Source organism: Colletotrichum phormii, assembly GCF_030913505.1.
Source record: "Colletotrichum phormii strain CBS 102054 chromosome Unknown BDP81scaffold_10, whole genome shotgun sequence".
NCBI classification, from domain to species: domain Eukaryota; kingdom Fungi; phylum Ascomycota; class Sordariomycetes; order Glomerellales; family Glomerellaceae; genus Colletotrichum; species Colletotrichum phormii.
This window is the reverse complement of record NW_026851452.1, coordinates 1,574,622-1,588,643: the sequence shown is the minus strand read 5'-3', so window position 1 is coordinate 1,588,643 and position 14,022 is coordinate 1,574,622. Positions and strand designations below refer to the sequence as shown.

The window sequence follows — 14,022 nt, the reverse complement described above, 5'->3', positions numbered from 1 at the left end:
CTCATCGTCGATCTGCTTGGCCTGATCATGATAAGAATGTCATCGCACCTGCATCAAATCAACCGGACTACAAGGACGCCAGCGTTTTTTATTTGCGCTCCGCAGAGGTACGGATACTGTGGGCATGGTCACAGAGCTTCTGCCGGCGACTGGGAGGTAAGAAATTTGACCGAGACAGCAATTGTCAGTCAGGTCAAAGAAAAGGCTTAATGAGTGTCCGCGTAGTATCATACAGAATATGATAAGGACGGGGAAATGATGAGCTGCGCATGAGGGACCGGATATGCGCGTCCAAAACGCTCCATCTCTGGTCCGGACGAACTACTGATTCGCTGGACAACGGCCATGGAAATACCCTTGGACCGTTTGGAGGATGCAGTGGGGAAGAAAAAATAAAATCGAAAGAAGCGAAAAAAAAAAAAAAAAAAGGTCGAAATAAGCGGCCAAGACACATTACGCGGAAGCATGTGACTTGGTGATACCGTTTGGCCCTTTGGAACTGGTCATGTTCGTAATCCATACCGCCTTTGCTGGTGACACAACAAGCGATCATTTTTCTTTGGTAGGTATTGGTAGTCTCAGGTTTGATCTCATTCAAGTAAAAAAGTAAGGTGATCTGCAGGAGGACAGAGTGAGACCAATGCTAGACTGTGGAAAGCCTTCGTATTGAAGGCAAAATAGCCAAGCATGGCGGCGACACATCTCGTATCGTGAGTGCCTGCCTACTTTTGTATGGTACGGTGACTTAGGTACGGCCCAAGAGCTTGAAAGGGAGTCTTACACGGCCCGATGATAGAAACGAAACATTGATAGTCGGTAACTATTCTCATATTGGTTTTCTCTTCAAACATCTGTTAGGGAGAAGTTTTGATGAAGAGTCATCTCAAGTTCTGTCGCAGAGCAACTCAAAGGTAGTCAGTCTTGCCCCAGAGCTTGCAACAGATCGCCGAGACTCATTGGATGCCAGTTGTTGGTATCTGTTCCCTCGCAGTTCTCTAGATTGAGGTGTCGTATCGTCAGGCCAGAAATGCAGTGACCAGTGGTCCGGCCCCGTTCACGGGTCTCCGCCGGTCAGGCATCATCGATACCCGATACGCCCAGCACCTATGGTTCTAGCGAGTACCTCAGTCCACCAACTAATGCCAGCAACTTTACCTGCTGCGGCAAGTACCTCATTAGCGAAGCAATGTTGCTGTAGGTACGTAGTGCACTCTCAGCCATGGAAGTTAGGTACCTTAGCCTCCCTCCCGTCCCTCGTGCTGTCCATACAGGGCCGCTTAGCGCCGCGCAGGGCCGCAGGTACCACCGTGCCACCTTTTCCTGAAAAGTACAAGGGGTCCCGGCAGTCACCGCATCTCCTTTTCTGCCAATGACGTGTGTCACCTGCTGCACCAAACATTCACCCCCAAACCTTCTGAGGGTCCCCAAGCGGCTGCAGCGTGCTTGCTTGACATTGGGTCCTTGACCGATCAACACCACCATCCAACTCTCGACGGCCACCACATTTCGCCGCAACCTTCATTTCCTTCAAACCCCCCGACCTACCGACGACTTCTTCTCCGCTGTCGCAGCCAGAACCTTCCTGACAACCCCAGATCGAACCTGTCACGCCTACGAACAAAGTCTACGGCCGACCACCACGAACTACCTAGCTGGCCATTCTGCGCTGGTACGAGAATGACAGCTCTCTCATAAATTGTGCCCCGTTATCGCCCACGTCCGACTTTCGACCCCACGCATCTCCGGACCCGTTACGATCAGCGATCATGTCATCCGCTTCTAGGAGCTCGTGGATGCCGGGCCGTCGAGTAACTAGCAACCGGCTTAGCATGAGACCGAGGGGAGCATCCAGGGGCAACATCACCGTCGTCAGCCATGACGATGCCTACACCTTTGCATTGCGAGTTGCATACCTCAACCACATCCTCCAACCGAGACAGAAGCGAAAGCAATATGTTGCCGCCCCGAAACCAGCCCAGAGAACCCACACGAGCGTCACCGAACTGGTCGGTCAATTCGTCTCATCGGGTTCCAACAGCATCAAGCTACCCCATGGCTTCCAAAAGCCCTTGGAAAAGAGACTTAAGAACGTCCTGACAGGAAAGGAACCCATGCAAGGCTTCAACGACTCGGCTCTGAAGCGAAGCTTTGCCGAAGCATACACAGCTTTCACCGAAAAGGGCTTCCAGAAATCCGTAGAGAAGGACCGAAAGCTCGAGCCCTACGTTCTCATGTTCTACTCGTCTGCGACAAAGGCCAACCAAAAGTACGCCCAGCTGACATCGGCAACGGACGACTCGTGGAAGGAAACGGCGGACAGACATATGGCCATGTTCATTAGGCTAGTGGCGCAGACTCTTCGAGACCAGGGGCACGACAGAGACAGGCCCGAGTTGATGAGCCGATTGCATACTTTGGAGAACAAGCTACTCACTAGGGACCAGAACTTGTCTCTCGACGCTGCTCAGGGCGAAGGCAACACCATCGAGATCATCGTTCCTCCGAGCACCGACGTCAAAGACATGCCGCTAGTCCTCACTGTGGCCCGCATATTTGGTCGATCCAACTCTGAAGTACAGTCTGACATCGAGGCCAGCCGATATATCTGGACCGAGGAGAATGCGATTAAGGACATGAAGAACTACCAGCAAAGGTTGGCTTCGGGTGCGCCTGGCGCCCTGAGGAGTCAGGACTTTGATGTTGAGGAAGCCTTCCAAGAATGGAGGAGGGCTGAAGCGCCGCATCTCTCTCAAATCATTCTCGATATCTTGACTGTCAACCCTGAGTTGGCCAAGACGTCAACCGGAATGGACAAGTCGCTTCCTGGGCGGCCCATGTCAGTCTTTGGGACAGAGCAATCGTACTCGGAAATCAGCAAGGCAATCTCCAGCCCTGATGGCTCCCTCCTGAACCTCGACAGCTCCATCAACTTTGATTCTCTATCGCTCGATGACTCTAGCCAGGATTTCGAAGAGGCCGTCTACACATTCATTCCAAACGACTCGAGGGCATTCTACAAGGCTATCCTGAAAGACTGCATGACCTACGACCAACTACACGCCGATCCAGCAGCAGAATTCACTCCGATCTCGAAGCAGTCTGGCGATCTGCTCATGGAACTCAGCGTGTACTGGCGCTTACCTCAATTTTCAAGGCTCATTGCTTTTGTCGAGGTCATTGGCAAGAAGTTCCTCGATGGAGAGCTTCCCGCCGAGGATCTTCTTGCTGCAATGAACGACGTAAAGATGTCGGGCGAGGAGGTCAAGAAACCGCCACACTTGCACCAGTACAACGCGGGCTTGCTGGACATTGATCAAAGTCGGTGGACAATTCATGATTTTGCCGTATACCAGCAAACACTCCACAGCCTCCATGACTTTCTGCTACGAGATCTTTACAACCTGATGCTCAACTGTTACGCATCAAAACCACCAAACATTGCGGCCGTGATGGAGTTGTTGGTGGACCACATCCAATCGGACCCTGCGTTCTCCGTCAAGCCTGAGCAGGCTCAGGAGTTCGCTACTCACCTCACCGACGGCATGAGGCGTGCTGCCACGGACGCGTACAATGCTTTTGTGCACGACAAACTACCCAACCATGCCTCTGAGTGGCAATTTACCCACGTTGTTGAGCTCGGTCGGGCTGTCACTAAGCTTTCGAATAAAATTCAAAAGCGATACAAGAACGTCTCGGAGATCATGGGCGTCAAACCCTGGGATGTTCTCGTGGATGTGATGTTTCCCAGCTACGAACGAGACGCGCAACACATTATCGAGCGTACTATTGCGGTTGCGAAAGAGAGTGGTGAAGAGATCAACATGCAGGATGGGTTCGATCTCTACAAAGAGCTCGTCGACATGCGCCGGACACACCACGCGGCGCTGCCCGACAAGCCATTCGAGTTCCAGATTGAAGAACTCCTGGTGGATTTCGTTTGGCGATGGGTTCGCAATGCCGAGAGCGTCATGGTCGAATTAGTCGACAATGCCATCGCCGAAGATCCGTTCCAAGTCAAGACTCACAACCCCGACGGCATTCCTTCAGACAATGAGCGACACAGCTCCTCTGTCGTGGATATATTTTCCATGTTCCATCAAACCATGGAGCAGGTCTATCAGCTAGAATGGGACAGCGACGTTCATCACGCCAGATTCATGACGGCGCTGGCCCGTTCTTACGCAGCTGGCATTGGCCAATACTGCGAAGAGCTTGAGAAACGGTTTGCGAAAGAGATGGACCGGCCAACGGCGCAGGAGGCAGCCGCTGCGAATCAAACAACCCAAGAGAAGTTTATGCAGTATGCCCAGTATGCTCGAGATGCCTGGAACACCAAAGATGCTCCCGAGCCTTTCCAATTTTACCCCGAGGTTTGTATAGCTTTCCAGATATCAAGTAGCTCGCTAACATTCTCTCAGTCTTTCGTCAAACTCAACAATATTGAGCATGCCATGCAAGCGCTGGACAAGCTAGAGAAATCGATGAACGTCGATGCTTGTGCCGAGGTCTTGCAGAAGGCTGAGCGTCTTGGCAAGCAGCAACCAAGACGACCTAACAAGTACGTCTTCACGATCAAGATTGTGGAAGCCGAAGACCTGAAGGCTTGCGATCCCGGTGGTTTCAGCGACCCGTACGTAGTCCTCGGTGACGAGTACCAAAAGCGTCTTTATAAGACGCGCATTGTTTACAGGAACCTCAACCCTCGCTGGGACGAGTCCGTTGACATCACGGTGTCGAGCCCGCTCAACATTATCGCCACTATTTGGGATTACGATACCTTTGGCGAACACGACTTCGTTGGTCGTACGTCGCTCAAGGTTGACCCCATTCACTTCAGTGACTACTTGCCTCGCGAATACTGGCTGGATTTGGACACCCAGGGTAGAGTGTTGTTGCGCGTGAGCATGGAAGGCGAGCGTGACGATATTCAATTCTATTTTGGAAAGGCGTTCCGACACTTGAAGAGAACAGAGAGAGATATGGTCCGCAAGATCACGGATAAGGTATGCTTCGTTCCATTTCACTCGGGAACAACTTCTAACTCTGATCTAGCTCCGAGCTCAAATCAGCACCACCATCTCTCTCGAAACTCTGCGGAGACTGGTCAAAGGTGGCGGCATCGGTTCGCAGGTGACCAGTCTGTGGAAGAAGAGAGCTTCAACTATGCCAGTCGTTACTACGGCAAGCGACATCGAGGGAGCATTGCAGCCGCTATTCCACTACTTTGACCAGAACTTCGCCATCATGAAGCAGACCCTGACCGACGCCACGATGCTTGCGGTCATGACACGTCTATGGAAAGAAGTCCTCCAGGCCATAGAAGGCCTGTTGGTGCCCCCGCTGTCGGAGAAGCCCTCTTCGCAAAGGCCCTTGGCTCAGAAGGAGATCGACATTGTCTATCAATGGTTGAACCTTCTCTTTGAGTTCTTCAATGCCAAGGATGACTCTGGAGAGCAGTTGGGCGTGCCACAGGACGTCCTGAAGTCACCCAAGTGGCACGAGCTGGCAGCCTTGAACTTCTTCTACTTTGAGCCAACGGATACCTTGATTCGGGAATCTGAACGCATGGCCACTGCCAACGCCCAGCGCGCGACGCAGATGCTCCTCCAGGAGAAACACGAAAACCGACTCTCGGCTCCAGCAACATTTGGGCCAACATTTAGCGGCGGACCTGGAGCCTTCGCCAGTATGGGCACCATCCGACGTGGCAAGAGCATCATGATGAGCCGAAACCTGGGCACGATGAGGAGAGCCAAAGAAGAGAAGCGCAAGGAGGCCCAGGCGGATCCCAGCGATGATATGATCCTCCGCATTCTTCGCATGCGGCCCGAAGCAACGAACTATCTTAGAGAAAGACACCGTCAAAAGGAGCGTCAGGCGGCCGCCGCGGCTGCAGCGCTGATTGTCAAGAACAGCGTCAATCAGGGGTGGAACACTGGAGGTGCGTCAGCCTATCGGGCCAACAACCTCCCCAGACGATGAGATGATCGACAGCGCGGGGGCGGGCGTGGCACAGCGAAGCAGCAAAGTAGGGCGGACATGGCAAGGCGTTGACTCTGGCCTTTTTTTTTTAATTTTTTTTTACGTTTCTTACCTTTTCATTTTTGTTTGCTCATCTCGTTTTGCTTATTGGGCAGTTAGGGGGGAAGGGAGGCATACTTCGATACCATTCTGGAGAGAGCAGAGAAGAGCAGAGAAAGAGAAATAGCGCATGATGCCAGAGTGTGGAAGGAATGAGGGAAAGCAGAGGAAACGCAAAACACAGCAACAAACGGCCTATTCTTTTTGACGCACGCAGATTTGGTAATGGTTTCGACGGCATCACGGGCAATATGTAGATACCCCCCTTAGCTACGTTATTAACCTCGCCGGCGCCTTTGTTTTGGTTTTGGCAACGAGGGGCTTGGTTCTTTCTATTGTTTTTTTCTCTTTCCTTTTGGCCTCGCCTTGCTTTGAGTTGGGTTCAGATAGATTGGTAGTTTCCAGAGAGGAGTGATGAAGATTCCAGGGGTGAAGTGATGAGTTAATCCGAGTCTTGGTTCCCAATACCTGCTGATGGCAACAAACTTGGTGACAAGTGGTATAGTGCCATCTTTGTATGTGGTCTACGTGTCTATGAAGATCTCCTATGCTAACCAACTCCACGTCTTGTTTGTGGTCTGATTTCAACCCTCAACATCGGTCACCATCTACGAAATATCTACAAATCCAGGCGTATCCTCAAAATAAGGCGACGTGATGACCGACCACCCGTTCCCCCCATATTCGCCCTACGAGGAAAATGCTCTGCATTCTGCAGACTGCGGCCCATGTCATGCCGTATGCAACCTGATTCTCTTGCATTAATTCGGCCTTGTCTCGCCTCGTTTCTTTGCATCATTCGATTTGCATCAATTCGACAGCGACCCCGGCTGACAAAGATATCAATCAGGCTTGAGATTGGGCTGTTAGGAGAGAAAGTTGTGTCCTGCAGGTTCGAGCCTTGTCTCTGTCTCTGCTTCCAAACGGAAAAGGGGGACAAGAAAAGAAAAGAAATTGGAAGCGAAAACGGAAATGGAACCGTCGAGGAGTGTCGAACCACTGGAAGAGCATTGAATCTTTATCAAATCTCCAACGGCGGATGGGTTATTGATGCCGTGATTCCAGTTGCGCAATCGTAGAACAGCGCTCAGGAAGAGCGTACAGCTACGCATTCGTGAGCTATACTTCCAAATCCCATTCAGTAGAAGGGGGGAAAGTTCTCAATGACGTCTATGGTCCCCCCGTGGCACCCCCGCCCTTGGGGCGGCAACCTACCTTGTCGACTATGCGATACGACGGCGGTCTGCTTGTTAGAGGAGCCTGCCGGGGGGGACCGTGTTCAAACCATTATCAGCCATCGAGTATAGATGGTGCTAGGATATATCACGAATGAAACACCCGTTCCGTTCGTCAACCCTCCTGGACCTACCTCTTGCTAAGCTTAATAGCCTTAGGTCTTAGGTGTTAGAGCTCAAGTTTAGCTCGATGAGGGGAGGGGTTATCACAACAGAGCTTCATGAGAGCTTCACTGCGACCCTGGGATATAGGACTCTTGGCGCAGCTCTCCTAGAGGTACCGTCATTCCATCGTAGCAGCACGACCGAGCCGGGGCCAGATTTTGGTACGCTTGTACTCGCAACCCTCCTGAGTGTTCATTCCATCGCATATGATGCTCCCCGAGGCCAAGAAACGTCGTCACAAGCACATGAAATGACGGAGTGACAGGCGGAGGGGTCTCGACCATCGTCGCACACGTTCTCCCGTATGCGCCGTCGAAGATTGGGGAACGGCCCGGAGCCCATGCAACAGACGACTCCGCAAGACGGCCGTCCGCGGAGGGGTTCGAGAAACGGTCGAGAACGGACCTGAGAGGTAGAGAGGTCCTAGAGGAGGGGGCGGGGGTAAGTTCCGGCGCATCGATGCCCAAGTCAAACGCCGCGAGGGTCAACCGGAACAGTTCCATCAGACAGGCCCCTGGCCTGGTTTCTGATGCGGGGTGAACGCAAAAACAAGAGGAAAAGAAAGAAAAAGGCTTTCATATTCCAAGGCCCAATATCCGCAATCGGCTGAAGGAATCGCGAAGCGCTCATGCGCCGCCCCCTCTCTCTGGCTCAATTCTCTCAACCGAACCATGGTCGCGTGCACGCATGTGAAGAAACCACACGTCACCGACTCAAAATGCCGTTCAACGTGTTGTTAACTCCAACCTGTGCCATCTAAGGGTTATTACGATCGTCCGCCTTTGGGTTGGGTACAGGGTTTGGGGGGGTGAAGTTGAAAAGTAAGTTGATAGCATGGGACGGCCGGACGCCTGCGGTTGCGGAGAGCTCTAATAGGCAGTACGGAGTACATGCTTACTGCCTGGTTTGTCGAGTCTTGGGTAATCCTGGGGAAGCTGGGTCCGTCTGGCATGGTCTCGAAGTTAAAGATATAAAGGGAGCTTGTGCCAGGTCAGAGATATATTTTCTCCGAGTCCAGCGGGCAGCCCGCTGTGTCATGGCAACTCTAAGCTCCTTCTTCGATGACGTTGCGTGGAGCAAGATCGTGATTGCCTTGCGATTGCGCGCGATTTGCACTTGCATGAAGACCGTACGAGTGCATCCCTTGGGTCGTTCGCTGTCGGTCGGGGCTGCGTGTGGAGTGCAGTCGAATTCTTTTTCTAGGATGATCCCCTGTGATTGGGCCTCGAGGTTGTAGTGTTCAAGGCATGTGGAAGGTTGAAGCTGTCGTTGCCCAAGCATTGCTCAGAGCCCAAGGTTCGGAAGGAAATGCGGTTGCTCTCAGAATAGGGAACCGTAGGAACGGACCCTCGTCCGCACTGGCAGACCGTAGACGGATAGCGCGCCCTCGGCAGCGGTTGACCCCTCCTACAAGAGAGAACGGTTTCCTAACGTTTATGGGTGAGGCTGCTGTTCCCAATCGACAAGAGCTTGACTCGGGCGAAGTTGTCGATTGCGAGAAGCTCGGTTGGCCAGCGCCACTTATCGATAGTCATAATGGAAACAGCCCTCCCATTGTCCACCAAATCAGGCAGCACGTAATGCATCTCTCACGTTGCATCACGCTCTGCGTTCTGAAACTTCAGCATCCACGCAAAGCCGTAAATCAATAGCTGCCCTGCTTGATGTGGACGGAGCGTACGGGCGGGTCGAGGACGGAGGCTGACCGCGAGTATCAAAGCCACAATAGCTCCGAGCGAGCTCCGATAAGAGCCGGCCGAGAAAACCACCGCTGGCATGTCGATATGACAGCCGCGAGTTCTGCCGAGGGAGGGTAATGCGGATTTACATCTCCCTCTGGCGGCTGGTCCCAGGCTTTCGCCGTGTCTCTGGCATCTAATCCACCGTCATGGGAACGGAAGCTCGACAGCGTGACATTGTTCTGGAGGACCTCGCAGCACGAACCCTTACCAGGACAATGGTTGGACCAGCGTTACGGGTCCCATTCAGGATAACTGCAACGACGAGGGCGACCAACAGTCCAATCAGAAGACAATGGAAGGCTTTGCATTTCTTCTCATCGGTTAACACCGACTTGATGGGACGTCTGCTAGCGAAGCGACCTGTCGCCGACATAAAACGTACGCTTGAAGCGGTGACTGGCGTGCAATCCATGAATTGGTGGATGCGGGTTGCAGTGGCAAGTGTGCCGAGCCCCCCGATCTCGTTCAAGGATACCAATACTTCGCCCTTTCACTGGATGAGACGACCAGTGGGGGGAGACGAACGCATCCGTGATCCAGAAAAAAGTCATTATAGCCTTAGCGTTATAGGAAGAAAGAAATGGTCCCGTTTGGTAGCTCACGGAGTCGCCGTTGCCCAAGATTGTCTAGGACCGTCTCAAGGCGAGTCCCACTCGATCTTCTTTTTGAATCAACTGTTGGAGACTTGTGTGTGGCTTGGTACTTCGCAAGAAAGTTTCTGTCGAGAACAATGGTGAAGCTGGCCGGGTCACGGCTTGGCGGACGGTTAGTGCGGAGATGGTACCCCTTGAGAGTCGCGACTCACGGTTGGGTACGTCTTGACCACAGGACTGATACGAGTCAATTATTGCTGCAGGGTCCTTCGTGGTAGCTTGGAATATGATACGCTGGACAGTCCCCATGGCCCGGCATCGTGCAACCGTAGTCCCAATATCCAATAGCCATGCAAGGCAAAGACAATGCTCTGGTTGCTCCTTGAGGCTTGCCATGTGGCCGGCGCGAGGTCTTGAGGTGAAGATGCCAGGAAACACCTAGCAACCTTTGTTACGAAAGCGCATGGCTTGAATGGACGTCTTCAATCTCAACTGACCCTTTGGGGAAATGGACTGCAAATACCGCGAGTTGAGGATTGCCCTTCGCAAACACGACCCAATGTTGTCTATAGGTTTCAAGGCCGTATCCGTACAATGCTGGTAGCGATTACGTACCCAATGGGGCTTGATATGCGCAATATCTTTGGGAATCGCTAGTGCTATTCGTGATAGTAGTTTTCTTACGGATATATGTTGCATCTGCTAGCAAAGATGAACTCGCGGAATAGAGTCGGAGCTCCATGGAGTAGGTTAACTTGATGAATATCTGCATGTCTGTTATTGAACAGCGAAAGCGGTCTGGTTTGCCTGGCGTGGTCGGGAACCGTCCGTCTAGCACACCGCCCAAAATGACTTATATCATCTGTCAAGCGGTAGAAAGAAGATGAATAGCGAGTTCACTGGCCCTGTGTAACAAACGAGCAACCTGCAGTAGGCTGCGGCCTGCGGGGCGTTATGCTTTGGTAGTGAAGCCTGTTACTTGGTTTTGACAAACGCCCATTTAAGTCGTGCCATAGGAGCTGTTTGTGTCGCTTTAGCTCCTGGCGTAGGCCACAACGAAGGAGTTCTCGGCAAGGATCCTGCCAGTAAAGTTAATCTGGTTAGCATGCATGGTGGCAAAAGGTGCATGGGAAATAGGGGTTCAGCGGTTAAGCCCAGACCCATTTTCAGCCTCCGTTCTGAATAGTTCCTGAAAACTGACGGGTTGTCGGCTGCTTTGAGGCGAGCAAAGGTGGGATGGTCGATGAAGTTCCAGACTGAATTGATCCAAGAAGGCCTTCGGGTTGGCTCAACCGAGTCATCGACGACATCTTCGGGGAGACAGCGAATTCGAGACTGGCATCGACCTCGTTTATCCAGAAGTATTCTTGGACAGGCGATCGGACAGACGATCGCTAGGCTGGGACCAAGAATGGGCATTCCCTGAGCAAGTAGCTTTCACGAGTCAACGACTGCTCTCGATGCAGGGCGGTGTGGCTTGAGGTCGAATCAGATTGGAGATCTCCTGGGCCACAGTGACGTCGATGGCTTGGGCTTCTCGGCAGGCGGCAGGTTCCCAGGATCTGTACTCCGTACCCGTACCGCCGTTGATATTGGTCTGCAGGACAGCCCGAGCCGACGAATGGTCTTGAGACAGAGGCGTGAGAGAGGTAATTATCCGTACAGGCCAAAAACAGTGATAAGCTTGGGATGTCTTGGTTTCTGGTGAGGGTTGTCCAACGACTGCCAACCAGGCCGGTGTCCTGAGGGTCCGTTTCCGGGGAAGGGCCACACGCGGGGGCCCGGTAGTAAGGGACGTTGAGCAACATGGCTGCTGCATGGGCTCAAGGGTTGGAGGCCTGAGATCTGGGAGGTTGAACTCTGGAGGACATCCCGGCGATACGGTTGTAATGAAAGGATGAGCGACGCGAGATGTTGAAACAGACGAAGAAGGCATTGCGTGTCGATCTTTGGACGGCGTCCCGGACAGTCGTTCTTGACGGGTGTAAACCTTGAGAGTTGACCCTGACGATCGCAGTGGCTGCTTCCCTGACGGTGTCGTTCGTTGGTCAAGGTGGGCGTTAGTGTGAAAGTCAGACGTTGAGACTTGAGAATGGGAGGGGAGTGGGCATCCATGACTCCCTGCAGTACGCCTGGGCAGTGACCGGAGCAAACTTCAAGCTCAAAAGTAACGGGCGGGGCGACGGACGGCGACTTGCCGAGCACTCGATGTTTTCGAGAAGTCCCCTTGGTCCCCTAGTCCCCGTGTCCCCCAACCTAAGTTCTCAAGGGGTGTCGAGGAAAGTCAAAGAAAAGTGTGTGTAGGAAGGTGTACGGAGTACTTCGTAGTGGTGCACCGTGTAAGAGGGGGCAGAAGAGAAATGGGATCGGGATGGGACGACGGGATCCCTGACCTGGACCCTGGCGCTTGCTTCACAAGTTCAGAGTGAGTTAGCTCGCACTTCCTTTCTTTTCTCTTCTTCCATTCCCGCAGGAGCCCAGCGCAGATGCAGGAAGGAGGCACATTGCAAGTCGAGGAAGGAAGCATGGAAGGAACCTGAGGTACAGAGGTATCAAGTGCGTTCTTATCTCTAGCACTGTCCCATCCAAGTACCTTATCAGCATGTAGCACTGTGCGGCTTCTCCAACTTCCTCGCTCATCTGACTTCACTTGAACATCCATGCTGAATCATCCTGCCTCACAGAGGCAAAGCAGCCGTCTCCGCGCTGCTCCTGAGTGCCATTATCCGCATCTGCTCGTACATTACCTACGGATACGCAGTATATCTGCCCGACTGATTCGGGCTGTCAGATAGTACGACAGAGTCAAGTGAACAACACACGGCAGATATTCAAACAGTCATTATCCTATCCCTATTCAAAGAGGAGCTTGACTAAGGGCACATTCGCCTTCCCCGTCATGGGAATCTCGATCTCAATATCAGCTGCGAAATCTGGAACTGGTTCCCAACTTCCCATGCTTGCAAACAATGCATGCAGAAGAGAGAGGTGAGGTTGGGGCAGGCAAACCAAGCACGGGCAGTCCCTGATGCGCCATGTGACAGCCGGGCGGCTAGGCCTGTCCGGATTTATCGAATCTCGACCTCTCGACTCCCCAAACCGTGGACTCGCCCACTCTGGACCCGATCCTGGATCTGAAGCGGGCCGCGAAGGCATACCTTACCTAAGAAAGCGTTGCCGTTCAAGTTTGTTGGTAGTTGGTATCCGTACCGGCGTACAGCGGCTGTGCGGTCCACCATGTGCGGCACAGCGTAGCAGCTGCAGAGGGACAACGGCGAAGAGGAGCGAGGTTACCTTTGTGGAGACGAGAAGGGAATGCAAAGCAACGCTGTTGGTGGCCATAGGAGTCGGGACAAATGGTGGATGGGGGCGGCCAGGAGCCTCCCGCCGTCACCCAGCTGAGAAATACTACCCTGCCTTTCTATACGGAGACCATCGTCGCTACCAATCGCCGCTGCTCCAGCTCTGGAAACTCGTTGGGTACGGAATTCCGTGGCACCCTCTTAGTGTAGCAGCATGAGGGACGACGTCGACCTTGGAGAGAGGGAGTCTGGAGAGAAGCAACGAGCGGTGTTTTGTCTGCTCAGTCTCAAGACCCCTATTCCGTGAAAACCGAGGCGCAACTTTTTTGCGGGAGGAGAAGAAAGTCAGCTCAACTCCCAGTCCCAAGCAAGCATCCAACCAGGTTCTCCACCGTGGGCATATGCGTTGGTTTTCCCCACACCAATCGCAAGAGAAAACGGTTCTAACCTGTCACGCCCGTCACGCCCGTCCAGCACGCAGCGCTAGGCCGCTTCGGGAGCGCTGCTGCAGTGCCCAAACAGCCACAAGCCACAGGACTCTATCCGTACGGTCCACGGATACCGACTCTGTACGTTATTATGCAAGCAGACCACAGGAGAGCACGCGTTGACAGACCGGGGTCGAGGGAGTAGCAATTCGCATCTCAGCACTCCTGCAGGTCTCTACTGTGCAGTGTGTGGTGCAGTATACGCCATTAGCACGCATCTCCCTTACGATACGGCCCCTTTTGTCTCTCGCCTAGCAGATATTGGGGAGCGGGTACGTATGATATGGTGAAGCATGCGGAAGTCCTTCGGCTCGAGGATGACGGGATACGAAGACCGCGAGATGAGATATATCAGGCAAGCCGCCTCAACTAGGTGGTCAGGTGGCGGCAACGGTCGACAAGGCCGAATGCGTGGA

At 53.1% G+C, this 14,022-nt stretch overlaps 1 protein-coding gene across 1 annotated transcript; it reads left to right on the top strand.

The window, feature by feature from the left end:
- Positions 1–1,766: 1,766 nt before the first annotated feature.
- BDP81DRAFT_319662 (uncharacterized protein) lies at positions 1,767–5,982 on the top strand (the record flags this gene model as incomplete). Its single annotated transcript, XM_060584455.1, has 3 exons — positions 1,767–4,370; positions 4,419–5,003; positions 5,053–5,982. 3 exons carry the CDS (start codon positions 1,767–1,769, stop codon positions 5,980–5,982), a joined length of 4,119 nt encoding a protein of 1,372 aa, XP_060445491.1.
- Positions 5,983–14,022: the final 8,040 nt, after the last annotated feature.